We start from the raw sequence: 22616 nt of genomic DNA on the forward strand, positions 1-22616 counted from the left end.
TACTCTGCCGTCTGTGAAACTCCAAGCACCATCTACTACACCAATGGCTTCTCTGCTCTGCAGTAAATCCTCATTGATACCAAATGAAGTTCTGGCAAATCTCCCACTCCGGACACCATAACTCTTCCTTAGCCATCTTGTCCTGTCTGTGCTATTGATCATATCCAATTCCAGTCTGGTCTACACTCATCCTCATGCATAAGTCTGTGCACAGCGTACCCCATCCACATGTTCCTGGATGATGTCAGCTACACACACACACACACACACACAAAGTAAACACTACCTCCAGATCAAGCTTGCTATCACATGCACTTTATCTATCCTCACCTGCCAGCTGTTGTGGACAACAATTCATCCCTTCAGTAAGCTGTCAGTTAACACACACCTACACACACAGAATGAACAAGCTGTACCACACAATCAACTGTGACGTCTCTATGGGCTCTCGGCTATACCTTTCCACCCTTGTTATCTACTGCAAGGGCGTCTGTTTTAACTCTTTTTGACAGCGTCTCAGGCAATAAGGCATACCTTCTGACTGCTGTTGTGGACGTTGGAAGTTGAAGTGAAGGGAAAACGTGATTAAAACATGACGACGTCATGCAGATAGAGTGGGATCAATATCTGAGGACAGTAAAAACTGTAAAAAATCAGGAATGGTTGTTGAAATACCGTTTTTCAGGCAAGACAATATACTGTACATTTAACTAAAAGATGGACCAAAATTAATTAATTGCTACATTACTGAAACTCAAACGAATGGAAGGCTATCTAAACAAAAGATTCTGACTTTGAGACAAACAGAAATGTTTCCATCATGTTTGATTGGCGCTTTTCAACTGGAGATTTGGTGCCATTATTAGCAGTAACTAGTAATAATAATAATAATAATAATAATAATAATAATAATAATAATAATAATAATAATAATAATGGCAGTGAATGGAAACAACCACCAGCTGCTCGGCAACTTTTATTTTTATTTCCACCACCACCCCCTCTTCCATCCCTAGCCTTAAACCTTCCTCCTCCGTGTGGTCTAAAGCTCTTGCTTGCACTTTTTTTTTACTATAAAATATGATCCAGTTTCACCAAAATCAGTGACATAGTTGGTGGTATGTGACTTAGAGATGTTACATAGCACAAGGACAGGCTTGACATGACACAGAAATAATAAATAACCCAATTACAAGTCTGTGTAACATCAACATGATAATCAAGCTGTTATTTTAAAAGGGCCAGTGTTGCAACCTCATCACCTCACACTCTCCTTCCTAGCATGAAGGAGAAACCATGGTGGCTGTGAAACACAATAAAAATATGTCAGGCCTTATTTAGAGCCAGTGTTTAGCTTGTCCGCTGCTGTAGAAGCAGCTTCAAGTTCAACTTGTAGACTTCGTAGAAGAGGCTGTGTGACCGCTGAGCAACACTCGCTCTTTTGCAAATGCACTACACAAAGGTCAAGTGGGTCCTACTCGTCATTTACAGTAAGAAGCAATGTAAAAAATATTGATTTAAAATAAATCCTTAATCTGCTTTCATGGGCCAACATTGTTTGTAGTGCAAATATAAGCAAGATTGTGCAAAATGTATTCAGACTACTAGTCAAGTATTCAGCTGAGTGTGGTGTAGTTACCTCTACCGGTCAGCAGGGGGCGCCACCACCAGGTGAACTGTATCGACAGGTGTCCTTCTCTCAAACATTACATTAGCAGGACGTACACTGAAGACGTTTTTCCTCTCCTGAAAAGGTAAATCATTATTTTAGTTTTTAGTTTCTGACATTGTCTGTGGTCGTTGTTTAAGATGTTCCTAAACTAGGTAGGAAAGGTTAGCTAGCTATATTTTGTACGCTGTTGAAACACTGATGAGTATATATATATTTATATATATTGTTAGTTGGGGGTAAATATATAAAGTTACCGCATACTTTTGTACAAAAGTTATTTGTTAACCCGAGATACACCTGAGAGGTTTAGCTAGCTATGTATAACGGTGGTCCGGTTTAACGGGCGACCGTGCTAACTGGCGACCGTTAGCCGAATGTATGCGTGGTTGTCGTAGTTACAACAGCCGTTAAAAACGGAAACATAGGTAGGTGTCCATGTGAATTTAATTAACGTTACAATGTAAAAAATAAATAAATAAATAAATAAGAAATATACCTCGTCTTTGGAGTCTTGCTTTACAACTACGTAATTCTCTTTCTGCTTCACTAGCTGTACGACAACCGCAGATAACAGTCGCCAGTTAACACGGTCGCACAATAAACCGTAACATGTAGCAAACGTTAGGCTAGTTGATTTCCCAAGTCCAATACAACAATGGTGGCCGGAAGTGACACAAACAAAATGTAAATACACTATTGACGTTATTATATAATTAATGTTATTATAGCTAGCTCCATAACGCAGATGTAACTATATCAATGCAAAGTTATGATTACATAAGCATGTTGCCTCAAGACAACTGGGATGTACCCTATTTAAAAACAAATCAAACACTGAACTTGAATGGCCCATATATAGATGCTTATTTGGTAAATAATATTATATCTGTTTTCTTTGGTTATTTATCTTGCACCTCTTTTGTCTGGTACAGCTTACAGGAAAGGATATGGCTCCTTGGTGGCACAGATGAACCAGACACCATGTGGGTAAGTACATATTACATATTATAACATAAAGACAGAACTGACTGACATTGTGAGAAGGTCCAGTCCAACATCGGGCACAGGGCAGGTTTAGAGTGAAATGTTGTACCATTGGCTATTGACTACCGACCTCTCGATCCTGGCATCTGTATGTTGATGGGATTTTCCAATGTGTGGCTGATAATGAGTGCAGAGAATGGCTTGTAGGTTGAATCTTGAGTGGATTCATTTCTACCCATGACTAATATTGACTAATGTCTCTCAATAATGATGTTGATGTTTTACTTCATTATTTATTATTTGTCTATCTTGCCGATGTAAAACAGGATGGAACTTTCTTCTATTCTGCAACAATACCTCTCATAATGTCAGATTATCTGATTGGTGATAGACTTCCAGATGCTAGTTTATGGTTTAATTTAATAGCCTGAAGGGGGATGCTTCCTCCCTTTCTTTCAGTGGACAAAAACGATTTTCCTTTTTCTTTTGTCATAACTGTAAATCAATCATCACATTCTGTGTTGAACGCTAAATAAAGATTGTAGGCAAATCCATGTGGCGTACGTGAAATGGCAAAAGGATTAATGTAGCCATTATTGTATGGTATTGTATGACCGTACAATGGTTTTGATACATGCCATCTGGTGAGAGCAGTTTTGTAATGAGAGCCGGGTTGAAGAGCGGGAAACAACATTCATAACGCTTAACAAAATTACTGCCAGTATTGCCTCCATCCTAAATTCTGTCAGCACGACATGAAAATATAAATAACCTACACCAACAGAATATAATTTTATTTGAGATATTAACTGTGATAAATTCTTTATGTCTTTGGTTTTCATAAATGTTTATTCTGTTGTTATTGAGCACCATAAATGTATGCATTGTTGATTGAATCAACCTCGCTGACATTTTATCATATTGTGTGTTTTACTGCATTGAACAGTGCTGAACATAATACCCTCAAGAGGTTTGGTTATTAGAATATATAGACTTTATTTTTGGAATATAGAAAACATTTGATTACTCACATAATTTGTTTCTTTCAGTTCCATACACCAAGTTACGGAAACATTACCGAATGCAGTTTTGGATAATGTAGTACTGATTACTGGCTCTCACAATGCCGTCATCTGGGATTCACTTATAAACCAGTGTGGCAAAACCTGTGTGTATGTGTGTATGTGACAAAACATAGAAAATCTACTTACTGTTTACAGTAACAGTGTAAACAGTGACTTACTGTTTAAAACAAACAGCTACAGAAAAAAAAGAGTAATTGCAAAACAAAACCTTGATGCAGCACTGAAGGGAATTTAATTAATATTACTGTTTGTGCAAGCTTGTTCTTTTGATAAGGAGGAAAACTGCAGTGAGAACTTTTTTTTTTTTCAGAGGTTTCCTCAGTAATTTATCTCTGTTTTGAGATGATCTAGTAAGCTCCATATATTCTGTGTAAACCATGGTCTGCCAGGAAGGAGAACAAACCCCAGAATAATAAGCCTCCTGCATCGTCGAAATAATTTAATTTTGCAAGAATAATCAGTCATACTAATCTCCATGGTAGCAAACATAATTAAATTTGCCAGCCTCAAATTTGGTGGTGCCTCTTCAAGAAATCACAAACAATAAATATGTTTGTTTTACCTTGTCAGAATACAGCGCATTGTTAGTCCCTTGTGAAATAGTTAATTAAAATAAGTCTGTAGAAACAGTTAACATCATCTTCTCTTCTCTTCTCTTCTCTTCTCTTCTCTTCTCTTCACATAACAGAAACACTTAATAATTGAATTTAATAATTGAATTTGTAGGCCAAGTGTGTGGCTTTTACAGAGATGAAATATAGAATGTAAAGTATAAATATTTAAGTACTGTACATAAGTTCAAATTCCAGGCACTACTACTTTGCTTGAGTATTTCCATTCTATGCACCTTTTTTTTTACTCCACTCAATTGTCTGACAGCTTTAGTTACTTTTACATAACAGGATATATATATATTTTTTAAATGAAATAATTTAAAAACAGATTTTGAATGAAATAAAACAATGAGGTGTTTGGAACATCATTTCTATAAAATAAATAAGTTTTGCATTTCCTAAAATATTTAGTTTCAATATCAGCCTGATACGTAATCGTTTTTATGAATGTAGTATGAGTAATTAGTTAAAATATGAGTGAAATAGTAAGTAGAAATAAAATTAGTTAAAAACTCTGAAATTTTGGCTCCAAGCAGGAAATATTATAAAGAAGAGTGCAGATCAGTAACACTCATCTATCTGGTTCTTGACCTGGTTTCATTTAGGATTCAGTTAATAAATAATCTTCTTATAAACCTGCCCCCTGTGTGAACTGCTGCAATATTTGAATGTCGATACATCAGTAATATTAATCCAAAAACATACAATAGAGACAAGACAATAGACCTTTTTTCACAGCAGCCATTTTGACATGTAGTGGGGTTGACACAGGTGTGTCCAATGATCCTAATTAAGGTTCCATTCCATTTATTGCAGCAGAGCCTTCCCAATGAAACAGCATGCACCACAGCAGCACCCTGACTCTGTCTGACCTGAATGGAACAGAACCTTAATTAATTTATCATTTGAAACACCTGCGAAACACCTGGTTGTTTTGTCTCTATGTGTCCAGTGACAAACTAATGTCTTGTCCAGGGTGTACCCCACCTCTCGCCCCCTGATGAGTTACAGAAAATGGATGCATGGGAACATCTGCAATGACCCTACTATTTCATGTCAAAATGGCAACTGTGAAAAACGTCTATTTTACTGCAGAATGAGTACTTTTACTTTTGATACTTTACATTTTTCTGATGATACTTGCGTACGTACGATTTTGAATGCAGGACTTTAACTTGTACTGTAGTGTGGTGTATTTTATTTAAATAACGTCTCTGAATACTTATCACATGGTATTTTGCATCTGCTATACTCTAGTTGAACAGGGTCGGCCTACACTGCAATATTTTGATAATAGATAATGGTGGATTTTCTGAGGTGGTACATGCTATAGAAAGTTTGAGAGGCACTGCTGTAGATTAAACTGCTAAACAGTATATATAAAGTAGTTATAATTAACTCAACCTGAGGATCTACTGCCGTAAAATGCTACGTATACATCATTGTGTCAGTATATATACACTCACAGAGACACTTTGATACTTTACATTTTTCTGATAATACTTGCGTACGTAAGATGTTGAATGCAGGACTTTAACTTGTAGTGAAGTGTAGTGTTAGTATTTTTTTTTTTAAAATAACGGCACTGAATACTTATCACATGGTATTTCGCATCTGCTATTTTCTGAGGTGGTACGTGCTATAGAAAGTTTGAGAAACACTGCTGTAGATTAAACTGCTAAACAGTATATAGCGTAGTTATAACTAACTCAACCTGAAGATCTACAGCAGTAAAATGTATGCATACATCATTGTGTCAATATACACTCACAATTTTACTGCAGAATGAGTACTTTTACTTTTCATACTTTACATTTTTCTGATAATACTTGCGTACTTTTACTTAAGTAAGATTTTGAATGTAGGACTTTAACTTGTAGTGAAGTGAGGTGTAACTATTTTACTAAAACACATACTTCTCACATGATGTATTGCATGTGCTATATACATTGTTTACTGAAGCAATTTAGAGAAGGAGTAATGAGCTATGACTGCCATCTGCAGACAGCTGTGTGAAACTGCAACAACAAACAAGCTTTCAATCAAAATGTGAAATAAGTTGCCGTGAGCAAAACGTCGCTGTCGTTTTTATAAATATCATAATTTAGCTGAAGTTAATGCGAGACTTTGCAGTCATGTTTATTGAGGTTGTCCGGGCGAGCATGCGCAGTGTTGTCTTGTTAGCAGAAACGCATGCCCCCCTTTGAGCCAATCACGTTAGAGATAAACACAATATTGCGTCATTGTTATTGTGGCAGTTGAGGCTCGAGGCAAAGCGTACACAGATTTTCTGCCACATTTAGGCCTCGAGGACTGCGTGAACAAGTGGACCCGCAACATTATACACCAGCACGATGTCGCTCCAGAAGGACAATTCATCGGACGAGAGTTTGCAAGGTAAAGTATGAACGCACAAAAAAAATAACAGCCTGTGGTTCAGCAGTGTCGCTGCTAGCGCTAGCTCACAGTGAAGTAAACACGTCACATCAGATGTCCTCACGTCAGCCAGCTCAACTTGCTAGATCAGAGATTAATGTTGTTTTTTTTAATCGATTATCAAACCACCAAAGGCCCATCGGCCTAGTTAGTAAATGAGGCTTATTTGCAATGTTGCGAAATCAAAATGCCTGCAAGCCAAGGACAGTCCGTGTCTTGTTTATTGTCCTCCAGTCCCAGCCTATATAGGCCAGTGATACCCACCAGAGTTCATGTGTGTTCACTGTTTTTGTGTTTGATTTAAGGTTCCTGGGTCGAGCTGCATTTCAGTGGCACTGGCTCTCAAACTACCAGTCACCACGGCAGCCAGGAGCAAATCCCCACGTCCATCCAGGAGGGCGATTTGGAGAAAATGCTGCTGGATGCACAGCATGAGTCAGGCAGGAACAGCTCCAAAGGCAGTTCTCAATGTAACAGGTCTGTAGGAGGGAGGGAGGGGGGAAAGGAGAAGCACAATTTGTGTTTTCATTTCATTTGTATTGTGTAATACAGATGGCTAAGATGTGGTAACGTGTATAACGTGACTAAAGCCATGTTGTTTACCGGTTTCACAATAGCCCACTCCGAGCACAGACCCCCCTTCTGCTGTGGAGAGGCTCAGAGGGAAACAGCTCACAGGTATATATATATATATACAAAATATGTGTCAAGTCTATTTAAATAATACTTTATTAATAGTTTGTATGATGATTTAAAGCATCATTTTGTTTACTTTTAGGGGAGATTCTTTTTTCACTCAAGTATTTACCCAAAATACAAACACACACACACACATACACACACACAGCCACATAGCGGCACCTTGGGGGCAGTTAGGGGTCCTGGCTTGAGGGCACCTCGAAAAAAAGGCCACCCTCCGGTTCCCAAGCCAAGTCTCTGCTGCCACCTAAATATGAGTGATGGCTAAGTTGTTGCCGAATGTGTTCTGACATCATTTAATTGGTGTTTTTAGTCGGATGAAGACTTCCAAGAAAGGAGACGGGAAGTAGAGAACCTGATGAAGAAAAGCTCTGATTGGATCTGGGACTGGTCAAGTCGACCTGAGAACAACCCACCAAAGTATGTAGCCATTACGACTGGTATCTCTTAGTGCTTTGTATGTTAGCTGAGTTATCTTAGTAAACATAGTTATTCCAACTTTAAAAAACAAAATGTGCTGTTGCACAAACTGAATTGTTGATGAATTGAATCATCTTAATACAATTTGGATGCACAATCAATAGGAAAATGGTGATAGTGAATATATTGGTAGAAGGATGCTGAGTTTTGAACTGCCATGACAGGAGGCCTAGAGGAAGACCAAAGAGGAGGTTTATGGATGCAGGTAGTTGGTGTGAGAGAAGAGGATGCAGAAGACAGGGTTAGATGGAGGCAACTGATTCGCTGTGGCGACCCCTGAAGGGAAAAGCCGAAAGGAGAAGAAGAAGAATCAATAGGAAAATGGTAGCGATGGTAACAGGAATAGGAAATTTGGTAACCCCATTGTGCTAATACTTTACGCTTATTAGCCTCAGTATATTTATTTTATGCCATGATTTGTAATTCAGGGATTATTTCAAAGATGTGAGCAGATGTGTCAGTCTGACATTACACCAGCGCTCATTGATTTTAATGAATTCAAAGCAGTGAAAAATTAATGCGCTCCTCTGTAGGGAGTTCCTGCTGAAGTACCCCAAGCGCTCGACCTCTCTCAGCATCAGGAACACCAGCGTCATGAAGAAGGGCGGCGTTCTGTCTGCTGACTTTCTGAAGCTGTTCCTTCCTTCATTAATCATTTCTCACATACTTGCTGTTGGCCTAGGGTAAGCAACATCATTTCATCTGTAACTCAGCCCTGATCTTTGACCACGTATAAGTGATATATATTCACATAAATAATGAAAAAATCGGACTTATTTGGTATTCATCAAATATCCATACATGAAAATATAGGCCACTGTTCAAAACATCACTGATGCACACAGACCTTTAATTGCTCCAACACAGCATGAATAATTTAGCGGTTGTCTGGTGTTGGTCTCTGCATTGAATGACCTGTCAATCAGTTTGAGAGTGATGGATTCCAGTCTTGTTTTTTGATTTTTGTGGTAGTGGGACAACAGTTTTATTTACGTTATGTGTCGTGCTATTTATAAATCTTGATCTTGCTTCCATAAACCTCGAAAATAGCACCATCTTATTTTACATGTTTCTCTCTTTTCATTTCAGGATTTATATCGGGAAGCGTTTAACCTCCCACAACACCTACTAAGTAAGAAGGCGGTATGTTGCGAACATCTGGTCACCTTGACGTGACCATCTCGGCATGCCTTAAGAATGGGACCTTCTGAATATCAAGGGAAATGTGGCCAAGCGACATGGTCCAATTTGATTGAGTGCCCCCCCTTGTCACTCAGGCCAGCATGGAGAGTTGAGGATCTGTCATTGCTGTTTCATGGTGTATACTCCTGAACACAACAGTGACCAATCCTCTGCTTCTTGCTGTAGTCTCTGTAGTGGCCTGGAAATGACTGTTTTGCTGCTTCCTGCTCCTTAAATCTGCACGTTAGGGAACTGCTATATACTGTATGTCAATGCCTTTTTCTTTTTGCAATGCAGAAATCACTTTTAGGGTTGCAATGGTATGAGATTTTCACAGTACGGTAACCATCTCAAAGTATCATGGCTTCACGGTATCACAATATTCAGTATTACATAATTATGATGATCAGTTGCAATGACCCGTAAAGGAATGAAAAAAGAAGGGTTGTTTTGATTGAACAAACAGAAGTCACTAATTATTACACTAGAATACTCTAGATCAGCTGTGGATAAAGGAAATTCTCCTGACTTGTAATTTTATTCGTTTTTTGTCTAAGGGATCATTAGCCTAGTATTTAAGTGATTACATCCATTAATTGCTCTGTTTGGGCATTTGTAAATTGTGATTATAAGAAAATAAATATCTTACCGATCACCAACATGTTTAAGTTTTTTTATTCATTCTACTCAAAGTTGGAAAGAAGTGTTTGGTCCTGGTGGATTTTTAGAAAGGAAATGGGCACATGCAGATGAACACAATTAAAATTTTATTGAACTTTGGTCAAAATAATAAACAAGTGAATACATTGCCACCATGTTAGGAATCAATGGACAAAGACAATGCATTATTATGTGTTTGTTTTAATGTCATCAGTATATGTTTTGTGTAGCCAACCTTCATTTCTGCATTCACAACTACGGAGATAAGATCCACATCTGCAATACGCGGTTCAAATTTGGGTGACATCCCTAATAAATGAATAAGGGCACATGTATGAGGCCTGTCTGAATTTCCTACTTATTACATGACTCGGAGGCACTATCACATAAACTGTATGGTGTGCAATTTTCCTCCTTTGTATTTTTCATAGACAGCCACATATAGCAGCAGTATATGAGGACATAACTCTATAAAATAGGATTTACAAATAATGCACATGAGGTTTGTAAAACGTTTGGGGACATAACTTGTAGCTGTCACTGATAGAAGTAGGTATTAAGGCTGCAGATTCCCTTTGTCCTGGGCCCCATCTTGTGCCATGTAGTTTCCAGCCTACACCCTAAAACATGGTCAAAAACTAGAAATTAATCTCTTGACACAAACACATTATCGGTCGTCTCCAACAGTGGTTCTGAAACTGGTAGCCCCAAATAGTATTTCCATAACAGGTTTGCTTGAGATCTGCTCAAAGACAGTGGTGTGACTGGACATTTTTCCACCTCTCTACAACATAAAAACATGCAAAGCAATAAACATGTTTTAATACATACTTCTAAATTTAAAAACACATCTGTAGTTTTAGTTTCTTTTATTATGTGGATGACAAGGTGTACTTGAGTAGATACAGTCAGTGAAATTATGTCACCGTATTGACTGGGGTAAAGTAAGAGGAAGGAGGGAGGGGGGAGAAAAGAAACAGGTCCACTTTCCAAATTCATGGCCTCTTCCTCACCAGTAGTTTGGCCTGAATACATGGCCAATGGGGGAATGTTACAGTTAGGCTTATTGGCCATTAATCCGTGCTTCAGAGGGCCCAAAATCTTTGAGATGATGTTACAACTTTGACAAGACGTCATTTTAAGGGCTTCCAAGAGTTCTGTCGTTAAATCATGAAATGAAGGCTTAAAATGTCAACACAAACACCAACGTTCAAGAGTTTGACCTCTAGGGAGTGCCATTCTGTCAATTAGACCCGAATTGGGCTTTCTGGGTCAGGGGGGCATGTTGATTGCCCTGGTGCCAAAGGCAAAAACAACCTAAGCTCAGACTCAAAATAAAACAGGCCTATGGATCAACCTCCTGTGGCAAAAAAAGTAGACAACGTGCTTTCGAATTCTTCACCAGGAGGACAACGAGGCTGTTTCTTCTTATACAGATAGACAAGTAGTAGGCTTAACTACACAGGTACGGTAAAAGCCCTATCCTCTGGAGTCCCAAATCTTCTAATTGATTTTGTCCTGGAAAATGTACAAGTTGTTGGTGGCTGCCACAGCTATCACGTTATCTTTGGGGTGCCAGGCAGTGTGGAGGATCTTCTTGTTGAAGTCCAGGCTGTCCACGCTTATCTCATCCTTCTTCCTCTTGCCGCCAGTGGACACTTTGCGTGGTTTGAGTGTAGCCCGTGGTTTGCTGCTCTCCCGGGACGCCTCCAGTGTGATGTCCCGCCTGGTGTTGCGGTCAAACATTCGGAAGAAGTTGTTGTAGGAGCCGGTCATGATGGCACTAAGGGACAGAGAAAATTAAAACGAACGTCACCAGTGATTGATATTAACAAAAAAAATGATGAAATACACTGTAAAAGAAACTGACGACAGGCCAGTAGCAGGGGAAATGCTGGACGCTCACCTGTCACTGCCATTCCAGCAGCACTCGAACTTGTCAAAGATGCAGTCATTTTCATACAAAGAGCAGAGTTTACTGCGAAGGTATTCATGGACCTGAAACAAAACATGTTACTTAGTTTAAATATTCACTTAAGTCAAATATTTTCATCTGTATGCATGCAAGTGTAAAGAGGGTCCAGCTAACACAATATTAGGCCCAAGTATTGATCTTTCACCCCGTTTTTTTTCGTCAGTAGAAGGTTGAGTTCAGAACTGCCCTCAGCTTGTGTGGCTAACCAGACACACCTGTGAGGCTTTCGGCTTTTAGAACTAAAAATGTAGTGTGGAAATTGGGTATTTTTAGTCCACGTAAGATCTGATTTAAGCCGTCACTTCAATCAGACAGATCATTTTTAACATCACCGTAGTGCTTCGTTTGTTCTCACACATCTGTTCTATTTGAAACTGAAGTGTGTTTATGCACCTGATACGTCTCCACTGGCCTGTTCTCCATGTTGAGGTCCCAAACTTTGACGGAGAGGTAGTCACGTGTCATCATATAGCGTCCGCTGTGACTGAACTTCACGTCCGAGATGGAGGAGATGATCTCAGAGAAAAAGGATCGGCTGCTTGGATCCTCAGGCTCCTCAAAGACTGAAAACAAAAATAAATAAATAAAATAAATCATGATTCTAAAAATCAATTCCCAGCATGGCCTCCAATAAGTCCAAATAAAGAAATTTTAATTGATATCTTGGCAAATGAAGCAACGTCTGTCTTTTTAAAAACACTATTGAATAATTTAAACATGAAATCTGTCAAATAATGAGTGTTGTCTGACCAAAAGTCAAATAATAGTAATATGAGAAAATTAAGAAATATAAATATTAGATTAACCTTTAGTAAATTCATAAATTACTTAACTGGTCCATCAAATATTCTATCAGTTAATTTTCCCGATAGACTAATTAATCCACTTAACACTGCAGCACAACAGTGATGGTACTTACACTTTGAGTGCCGATCGCAGAGTGCCGCTGCTCGCATGTCACACAGGCGGATGGTGCCTTTGCTACTGCTGTACACAAATACATTGCATTGGTGTGGATGGCACTCAGCAGCTGTGATTACTTCTGTCAATTCCTCCATGTTGGCGGGCTTGATGTCTACAATATCTGGGAACACACTGTTAAGGAACTATTATGTTTCATGATGACACAGCGCAGAGACCTAAAAGCCACATATCTAATATCTGTTGTTGTCGCTGGAAAAAAGGATACTAAAACTTCTGTCTGTGATTTCCAAGTGCCATAGATTTATTCTTAGGTCATCTGCGGAGAGGTACGTTTCATGATCACTATTTACAGAAATGGAATTAATGTGATAGGTGTGCGCATTTGCAAAGATCCTCCGTGGGCTTGCTTCTACCATGAGATCCATTGGCATCAGTACTGGTACCTGAAAGATACAATATGCACTTTTAAAATTGACTTTAAAAAAAAAAAGACGGGACAGGTCTGGCGCGTGATTGGACAAACCCGTAAAGAGGTGATTCTAAAGGGATCTCTGAGTCGTCCGTCTTCATCTTTCAGGTTGTAACCTTCTGCTCGTTTATCTCTTTCACTGATTTTCCACAATTTGATAGTTTTATCTGACAACAAAAAAAAAAAACAGACAAAGTCAGCTTCAGATTCTAAAAATCTGATACTTCTTTAACAGACAAACCCGTAAAACTCACTCACCGTTTGTCGAAAGTAGAAAGTGAGCAGCGTTTTGTTGGGGTAGCCATCTTATTTTATTAATTTTTTCCTCGATTTCTAAACTTTTCAAATAGTCAAATTCTGGCTCGTGACTCTGAAAAGTGCTATAGACGTTGTATTCCCCGCGCAGGTGTGGACGATTCTTGGACTGCGAACAAACAACACAACAACAAACAAACACATCGTCGTCAGTGCAAACAGAGTCAGCACATCCGAGACTCGAGGACGTGACACAGACGTTTCATTGTGAATCTCACCTCCTGTTCATGCTGAAATATCACTACTCTGCCTCCTTTATCTCCGGTCGCGAGCAATTCTCCAGAATAGTTGAACTCAACTGTTGAGATTATGTCAGCTGGAAAATAAATCAGAGCATGAATCAAGACTTTTAATACCTACATCCTTCTGGATTATGGATGTGTTGACAGCTACAGTAACCCTTAATGTGTGAGGCTGCAGTGTCAGGTCTGCTGAAACCCCTCACACTGGCGATCAAACACCCATTCACGTATGAATGAATGAATGAAAACAAGCATGATGTCACTCACGTCACGGACACGGTCGCTCCCCTTTAATGTAGCTTAGCCGCCAGCTAGCACAGAGCTAGGCTAGCCTAGCGACGTGCTAGCCATTTAAACAAAAAAATAAAGAGGATGTTTGTGCGACTTGTCCACACACACACACACACCAAGTCACGACGGATGTCTCACAACAAAGTGCACACATCTAGCTATCGTGCATCTCGTGTGAAAGCATCATCATCCGGCTAGCCGAGCCGAGCTAGCCGCCGTTAGCTCACATACCTTCCGCAACATCTTCATCTATCGCTCCTTTCACTTGAGAGAAACACCACTGAAAATCATTTCCTCCTGCAACTCCTGCGGACACACAGAAACAACAACAACACAGCGTTTTAAGTTCGTGTCTGATAAAACTCGCATTTGAAATAAATAAATAATAAAAAAAAGACCTGACAGTGACACAGTTTGACAACTAGCAACTTTAGCTTAGCACAAGCAGCTAACGTCGGGGTGCTAAGCTAAAGTTGCAGATTCAGGGCCATCACACACACACACACACAAACACACATACACACATATACACACACACCACCAGCACCAAGTGAAGGTGGGTCCTCTCTCTTTTAAAAAAAAAAGAAAAAAAAGAAAAGTAGCTTACCCGCCATTGCTTCATGTAGCAGCTCTTTGCTGTAACACAGCTCTCCAGATCACCTGGTCAACCAGTGCGGCTTGCTAGAGGCGAGAGGGGGGGTAAAGATACCATCCACAATCAGTGTGAACACTCTGGGTTCAGAGATCTGTCAAGACCCACGGAAATTATCCGTGATTTTTTTTTTCTTTTTTTTCCTCCTTCTTCCAAAATGGCGCACAGTACATGGAGAAATGACGTCATGCACACATGCCACATCCTGGCTCCCTCCATCCATCCATCCATCCCTTCCTCCTGAGCATCATGTTATCACATGTGCATTTTTGAATTCATTTTTGTTTTTGCATGCATGTGCACGACACTTTATTTCATTTCACATTGACACGTTAATATATAATAAATAATAATTCCTGCTTATTTAAGAGAGAGAGAGAGAGAGAGAGAGCCCAGAGCGTGGCTTGAGATGTCCTCTGATGGTGGGTGTGGACAATTTAAATGTTCACATAAAGGATGAGAGTTTTTTTTTATTTTTTATTGAAGCTGAGATAATAAAATAAAAGTATAAATTCTAGTTTTGTGTTCCTAGGCAAGGTGTAAATCATACATTTCATCTGCAAATATATGAGTACTGAGTACGTTTTTTTTTTTTAGTCTTTCTTTTTCTTTTTTGTATGCATGCCAACTTTATTTCATTTCACATTAACACTTATTATTAATAATAATAATTCCTGCTTATTCAGAGCCCAGAGCGTGGCTTGAGATGTCCTCTGATCGGGTGTGGACAAATAATTATGTTCACATAAAGGATGAGAGTATTTTTTTTAGGTAAATAAAATAAACAAAAAAGTAGCCAGCATAAATATAATTTCTAGTTTTGTGTTCTTAGCCAGGTTGTAAATCATACATTTCTGCAAATATATGAGTACTGAGTACGTTTTTTTTTTTTTCTTGCAGAGGTGCAAATAAAATGTTTCTGTTTACACATGACAGCTTTCATGATAAAAAACAAACAAACTTTGTATTCACTTGTTTGCTGTTGATGTTACGTATGAAGTGAGTCCTCACTCAAAATTGTATGACGCCCATGTACCCCCGGCTTTTATTGCATGGTCAGTGGGTGACATCTAGTGGGGGAAAGGATGAAAAACAAGTTTGGCTGAGCATGCATGTGTAGATACTTTTCAGCTCCTTCATAGACACTTGCAGAGGCATTTTGTAATTTACTAGTCCTTCATTGACTTGGTCTGTCAAGCTTGTTCAACACCAAGTAGTGTTATAAATGTTAAAATACAACATTTAAGTTGGGGAGGTTTTTTGTAGCAGAAGTATAATGAATTATTTGCTTAAAATGCTATGACTCTTTACTTTGACAGTACATCGTCATTACTATAGCCACATAATCTGTACATACAGGTGCCATGCCTACACGAGTTGTTACAGTTGTTAAAGGACATTTTGTGATGTTGCAATATTCAGAAAACAATCATCATCTTGTGTTCAGGGTATCACATTGGACATAGTTTTGATCCCATAAAGTCTGTAATATCTATTTATCTAGGTGATTCTCCCCACCCCCTCCACATAATTTAGAAAATAGAGAATACATGCTTATTTTGGTCGCTTCAGTCCGTCAGCACAGCACTCTCACTGTATGCTATAAATCATTTTATATTGTTTTCTTCAAATGGTGGATATTACGTTAGGGAACAAATTCTGCTCAACCCAATTCTGCTCAGAATCCGTCAAAAAGTATGTCACATACTGTACGTATATGTCTTTTTTTTGTGTGTGTGAGCATGCGCTCAGAATCATAGCGTTAAAATATGTATACAAAAATAGATGTTAGAGCCGGGGTAGTCTCTTTTAGTTTTATGCATATCTTTTTTGTAAACAGCACTCTCTGAAGGGTTGGAGTTGTCAAGAACTGGGAGGAGAGGGATCGCCCATAGGGGCTGATTGTGCAATAAAAAAAAGTCACATTTCAAAACAAAACAAAGAAAAAAAGCAAATGCTGATAAAAATGTGTGAATATGTAATATCTAGGCCATATTTTAGTGGATAAAATAGACAGATATGTTCTTTTTAGTGCACCGGTTGAAACATACTATTTTAAGATATACTAATTTTGCTGAAAAGTAAAATGCAGTCCTTTGTTTGCTTTTTTTGCTAATATATTCTTGTTTTACTTTTTTATCTTAAAATAACATAGCGGCCCAAATGTGGCTATGAACAAATAATGATTGTTTTTAACCAAATATTACAGGTCACGTGTGTTTTTGAAGCTACCTAATCCCCTGCACTGACTTTAAATAACTGTGATTATGGGCTCTTGGTAACTACTACACAAACACAGTCAGGGTATTTTCTCCATAGTACTTTAAACTTTTTTTTTTGTTTGTTGTTTGCTGCATCTGCAGATTGTCCTGGAGGTGGCAAGTGAATAAATAGGGATGCACCCAGAAAGACCTGGACCAAGTCTCCACCAAAACCTCCTCCCCGGTATCTCCCGAGTTCCACATCCCCCTCATCACTCACACAGCGTCCCTTAGGGAGAGGCAGAGCAGAGGGCCTGGAGGTTAGGAAGCTTATATCTATATACAGTATATATATATATATTTATATAAAGGCGGACCAACTTGTACTTGCAGTATAAGTACCAGTTGGATGGTCTCAGACTATTCATAGAAATGAAAGAGAAATGCATAGAAAGTGATTAAGAATGTGACATTAAACAACCTCATAAGGAATTTTAATTTGTTTAATTAGTAGGTGAAAATCATTGTACAGATGTTCTCCAAAATACAGCTGAATAGGGTTATTAAACATAGTTAACCATAACATTTAACACCTACGTGAGTATCAGTCCCATTTATAGTTCGTAGATGTCCAGATGTTTCGCTTTAAATTAGACATAGACATCCTTGACGTCTATATGAGGAGCCCTGTGTAGTTCCACACAGCACCAAATGAGCTTGCAGTGTGTTTTACTTTGATAGCTTCCACCTCTGAATTGTGCAGCTGTGTGTTGAGGCAGTGCAGATACAGTTTATATGAACACTCCTTGATCTGAAGGAGTGTGGGTACAGATACTATACAAACAGCCAGATTAGAATAAATTATACTAAATGCTGATTTTTAAATTCCAATTATGTGTTTGTGTTTTTTTTCTTCTTCTACTTTTGTTCTAATATGTCTGTTTTTACTATGAATTATAAATGAGAGTAAAACAATGTGACTAATGGCGCCCTATTAAAAACACAAAAAAACTGTTTGTGTTCACCGTCAGTGTGAAAGAGAAACATTTGACTCCAGCCCAATTTGTGATTTAATAAACCGTACAGCTTAATTGTTGTGTACATTACATTTTTCACATTTTTACAAGTTCAGTGTTGTGCCTGTGACTGTGTGTGTGTGTGTGTGTGTGTGTGTGTGTGTGTGTGTGCGAGTGTGTGTGCTGCGGCGCCGTAGCTTCATCAGGTATAAGGAGAGGTGTTGACTTTATTCCGAGCCTCCAGTAACACCACTGACTCTGATAGTTCCCCATCCCTGTGGGAATTCATTATAAGACAGCTAGAGGCTGCTTGTGGATGGTTACTGTGCTGCCCGTATGTTAACTTGTCGCTATCGCGCAAGGCAAACATGTGGTGCAGCTGCTTTCTCTGGCTGTGGGCAACCTGGAGAGATTGATTGGTGAGCCTTCTGTTTTATCCAGGATCAGGGCCACATTCAGTAGACATGGTGCCTCCGGAGAAGCAGCCATTTTCCCCAGAAAATATGGCTCATTACCAGCACAGTCAAAATGAAGGTATATTGACTTTTTAACATCTTACAACACACCTATTCCTGAGCCGTTTAACAACAAGCGTTTGTTATCCTGGAAATCTTTACTTCATTTTATTTTCATGTAACAGAATAGAAAAACAGTCCTGTTTTTAACATGAGCTCGTCTTTAATCAAGCATCTCTTGACAAAAATCAAACACCGCTACTGTCCTCATCTATTTCAGTTTGTATTTACACACAGAGGCACACACGTAAATACCCATACACATTCGATTGCACCTCACACACACACACACACACACACACAAACATACCCTTCCCCCACATTTGGTCCATCAGACAGTTTTTAACACAAACCATTGGCCAGTGGATGTGTCTGCTCTGCTCTGGGGCAGAAAGCTCTGTCCAGACCCTCAGTCTTAACTCTCTCTTACACACACACACACACACACACACACACACACACACACACAAAAACAGCAAAGACAAACACAATCAATTATTCAAGACTCTTGTTTTGGCTCATGTGTTTTTTCTTATTATTTTTTTTTCTGTTCTGTTGTTTCTATAGCATCCTCTGGCAACCTAACAGCCAAGAGGCCCCGACGAGTGAGATATGAGGCCTGATGACTTGAGGTCTGTGTATGTCTTTGTAATTTAGATGGCAAAGTATAATTTGCATGCAGAGCCTTCAACATTGTCTCATTGTCTGAAGGAGATTATCCTTGCGGCTTTCCACAACTGAGGGTTGTCAAAGACCTGGCTTGGAAGACAAACCTTTGTCTCCGTGTTTATTTCCCCCTTGAGCGGAAATTTTCAGTGTGGTCATTCAGTGTAGTTAAACCTCACACCGAAGCACACAAGCGACCAGTGTAAACAGTACACCGTCCTTTTGTTCGTGTCATTCCTGCACCAGTTGTGCCTCTTTGGTAAAGCCCTACACATGTAAGATACAGAACATGGAGCATATTTTACATACAGCGACTGTCATTCTTCAGTGTGCAAATTTGTGCACTAGATGGCACTATGGCACTTATTATTCAACGCCAATAGATAATTTCCATTTTGGAGGATAAAGTGTGTGCTGCATGACACAAGTGATGATCACAAACTGCTTGTTTTCCCCGAGCTGATGTTGCTATCGCCAGGAAGAACTCGACATCGACTCACATTTATTAATGAACTTTTTTTTTTCTTTTTTTTTTTACCTTTAAGCACATAGCAGTTGTTTTTGATTTCGACTGTTACCGTTTCAAGTGAAATCTGTATGAAAATACTGATTTGGAGTGGTGCAGATCACTAAAGTTTTCAGTTTATCTTCAAGTCTACTCTAACTTGACAGATACAAGATTTCTCGTTTCTTTGAAAGGCTCAAGTGAACATCAAACAAAATATAGTCCCCCAGATCAATGGAAACAGAAAAGAATCACATTGAGGGGATATATTAGATGTGAATCCTTGCAGCAATGATGTCCTTGTAACAGATCATATTGTAAATAAGATGGGTTAAATTGCACTTGTAGCTTCCCTTCAAACAGTCAGGCTATTCTCTCGGGGCGACAAGAGAGTGCTGCAGACTCTTCCTCTAATAACGCAAGACAATGAGATCCCAGCTCATAACATAGGCCTCCACTATATAGAACAAGTATTGGGGGCTTAGCAGCTAATAAAGTGGCAAGTCTTCAAATCCATGTCAGAAGAGCAGAGCGCCACAGGGACCTTTCATAACACTTGTATGTGCAGGTTCAACTGCAGTGTAAAGGTTACACATCCACATTGCACTGATCTAACCTGATGAGTTGCCTTAAGCCCCACAAATTTCAAGGCTGTGTTTCTTATTTAAAGAAGCAGAAGTGAATAATTCACTCTCTAAAAGACGACAGGCAGGCAGACAGGAGTGTAGAATGAATGTTTGAGATGTGATACAAGATCTGCTGTGTATTTTATCTATGCGCGAAGCGGTGGCGATATTTAAATCTTGGTTAAATTCAATTACATCTTGATTTTGTTTTTATATCTCATATGCTTGTTTGACCACATGTTTTGAAAGTGGGTGTAATTTTATTTTCCAAAATGAGCAAAAATTATAATACACATCAATTTTGTTAATTGAATCACGCTGCCCTTTGAGTTCACAAAACACAGTCTCAGTAATTAGCCTTGATTGCCTGGTCTGTGTTTCATAAATGGTCTCTCTCGCTTTCTCTCTAGTGAACCTGTCCTTCACTTGAGCACAGACACTCCTCCAGCATTTCCACCCACTTTGTTTGTGAGTCTTTGATCCACAGTATTCCAGTTAAAGTTACACCCATGTGCTGCAAGTTGAAACTTTCAGCATTGTTGCTCTGGGGAACCTTATACCCGTGGCGCCTTCTGCTTTTGTCCTTCCCTTTAGCAACAGAACTCTCCTATGGTCCTGGACAAAAGACTACTCACGACACCATTTTATGATCTCTGTGATGATACCGTTTCCTTCTCCTGCTTGCATGTTACCTTGGTCTGCTCATCTAATGCGAGATGTTAATGTCAAAAACATCATTAGAGGTTCTCCCTTGAGACAATTGTTGATTTGAAGCAAAGGATGACGAAGTGAGAAAAGATTTTTTTAACAGCAAACAAGAAAACCAATTTAAATAAGTGCTTTTTCTATATAGTGCACACACAAAAATACATGCATATGAATACGTAAAAACAGATGCCGCCAAGTTGATAATTGAATCATAAAAAAACAAAACTCCAATTTCTGTTGTTTTTTTTTTTTTCAATTAAATTGTTGTGCACTATCAGCTGGACATCAGCTCATTGCGTACAGTGGATGATTGTGGTTGTGCACACGTATACAAAACGCGCACATTTAAATTTGCATGTGTATGTGTACTAGAATTACACATGCATGTTGACTCTAATTGAAGCAAGGATCCAAACCATCTTCAACAGCAGCATTATAATGTGGTGTATAGGAACAACAAAAACAGTATATTAAAACAGAGTGTAAAGTGCTGCAATGTCTTGCCTCTCCAGTCTGTCTAATCACTATGTGAGTGAAACATTCATGGTACACTAGATCAGTTCAATATTTAATTTCTCAACAAAGACTACATGATGGAACAGATGCTCAAACTTTGTATGTTTCTCAGGAGAGCCAAACTCACTTTCGCGGGGAAGCTATTGAGTACAGCGATTTTGATTGTGCGCAAGCTTTGTGCTGACGTTCTTTTGGCTCCTCACCTATGCACTAAACATACAGTCTTGTGAGTCACTGCTCAAAACCATGGACCGAATACACCAGTTGTTTACATCCAGGGGCACTGAAAACTCATGTGTGGAACCACATTAGTGATGCACCAAGGTTGGCCTTTGCCTCCATGTCACATTTCAAGTGAAAATTTGACTTGGCATGTTTACATAGGATTTCTTCATCTCCCTTTTAAACCCCTATGGGCAAGCTGAAGGTGAGGGGAACTAAGATTATTATCCCCCGTTTCTCTGAGGAGCTTTTCTTTATGCACACCCTCACAGATGTCGACATTTGGTTAGGCGGTGTACATAGAAGCCCCAGATTATCTAGCGCTTCGGGAAGTCTGTTAAGCTAAAGTTAGGAGTGGTTACTTTCCTGCACCTTCCTAATTTACCCACGCGTTTCGTAACCTGGAGACCCCGGTGATTAGTCATACATCTGTGTTGAGGAGCGTGTAAAGGAGAAATATTGGTGATTGAATATTGCTGTCCATTCAGAGACGCGGGTCTTAGCTGTAATGATGTTCACATCAATAGGCTCCACTTGTGCAGACCTAGTCACAGGAAGTGTAACAGATGGTGTACTATATGTCATAATGCTATAAAATCCAACAGGAATTGACAATTGAAATCCCACCCTGGAGTTTGCCTCTTTTAGCTTTGGCATAATCTTCTCAGGATTTCAATTGCAAAGTCAAAGAGAATAGTCTAGCACATGGGGACTAGTTATCTGGGGCAAATGCGGTCTAAGGTTGACAATGCAAAGGCTATGTTTATGTGCATCACACTTGCTATACTGAATGTTTCCCAGAGTGCAAGAACATCCTCCCCTGAATTCTATTCCTCTTCCCACGTCCCAGTGCTGCCGTGGAAAGTAGGCCAAGTGAGCACCAGGGCGTTGCTTTTTTAAGATGATCAGTTTGTCAGTGTGTTTTTGTGTGTGCTCAGGACGGCTATTCATGTGGCTTGAC

The 22616-nt window shown here is 39.1% G+C and overlaps 3 protein-coding genes and 1 long non-coding RNA gene across 5 annotated transcripts in view; 2 read left to right on the plus strand and 2 right to left on the minus strand.

The window, feature by feature from the left end:
- Positions 1-1723, minus strand: part of smndc1 (survival motor neuron domain containing 1) — a 14099-nt gene extending 12376 nt beyond the window's left edge. The window contains exon 1 of the mRNA XM_027277496.1: positions 1640-1723. The gene's annotated coding sequence lies outside the window, so the exon portion shown is untranslated. The remainder of the gene's footprint in view (positions 1-1639) is intronic.
- LOC113745610 (uncharacterized) lies at positions 1656-21104 on the plus strand. The gene is made up of 7 exons (XR_003462250.1): positions 1656-1754; positions 2605-2659; positions 17044-17201; positions 18339-18431; positions 18980-19044; positions 20620-20677; positions 20804-21104. It is a non-coding gene; the product is annotated as an uncharacterized LOC113745610 (long non-coding RNA).
- On the plus strand, positions 6595-9444 carry bnip4 (BCL2 interacting protein 4). 2 transcript variants are annotated; one of them, XM_019255080.2, is made up of 6 exons: positions 6597-6752; positions 7097-7268; positions 7409-7469; positions 7804-7910; positions 8504-8653; positions 9060-9444. In XM_019255080.2, the coding sequence occupies exons 1-6, from the start codon at positions 6710-6712 to the stop codon at positions 9100-9102; spliced, it is 576 nt and encodes a 191-aa protein (XP_019110625.1). In that variant the 5' UTR covers positions 6597-6709; the 3' UTR covers positions 9103-9444. The 2 variants fall into 2 exon arrangements, with proteins under 2 accessions (XP_027133298.1, XP_019110625.1); XM_027277497.1 differs by lacking the exon at positions 8504-8653 and having other exon boundaries at positions 6595-6752.
- LOC104929468 (protein phosphatase 2, regulatory subunit B, delta) lies at positions 9998-14829 on the minus strand. Its single transcript, XM_010744003.3, has 10 exons — positions 14636-14829; positions 14260-14334; positions 13714-13811; positions 13439-13604; positions 13235-13347; positions 12977-13154; positions 12707-12871; positions 12181-12350; positions 11719-11810; positions 9998-11595 (listed from the first exon to the last, which is right to left on the minus strand). Exons 1-10 carry the CDS (start codon positions 14640-14642, stop codon positions 11316-11318), a joined length of 1344 nt encoding a protein of 447 aa, XP_010742305.1. The 5' UTR covers positions 14643-14829; the 3' UTR covers positions 9998-11315.
- Positions 21105-22616: the final 1512 nt, after the last annotated feature.

This window comes from Larimichthys crocea, chromosome III (genome assembly GCF_000972845.2).
Source record: "Larimichthys crocea isolate SSNF chromosome III, L_crocea_2.0, whole genome shotgun sequence".
In the NCBI taxonomy this organism is placed as follows: domain Eukaryota; kingdom Metazoa; phylum Chordata; class Actinopteri; family Sciaenidae; genus Larimichthys; species Larimichthys crocea.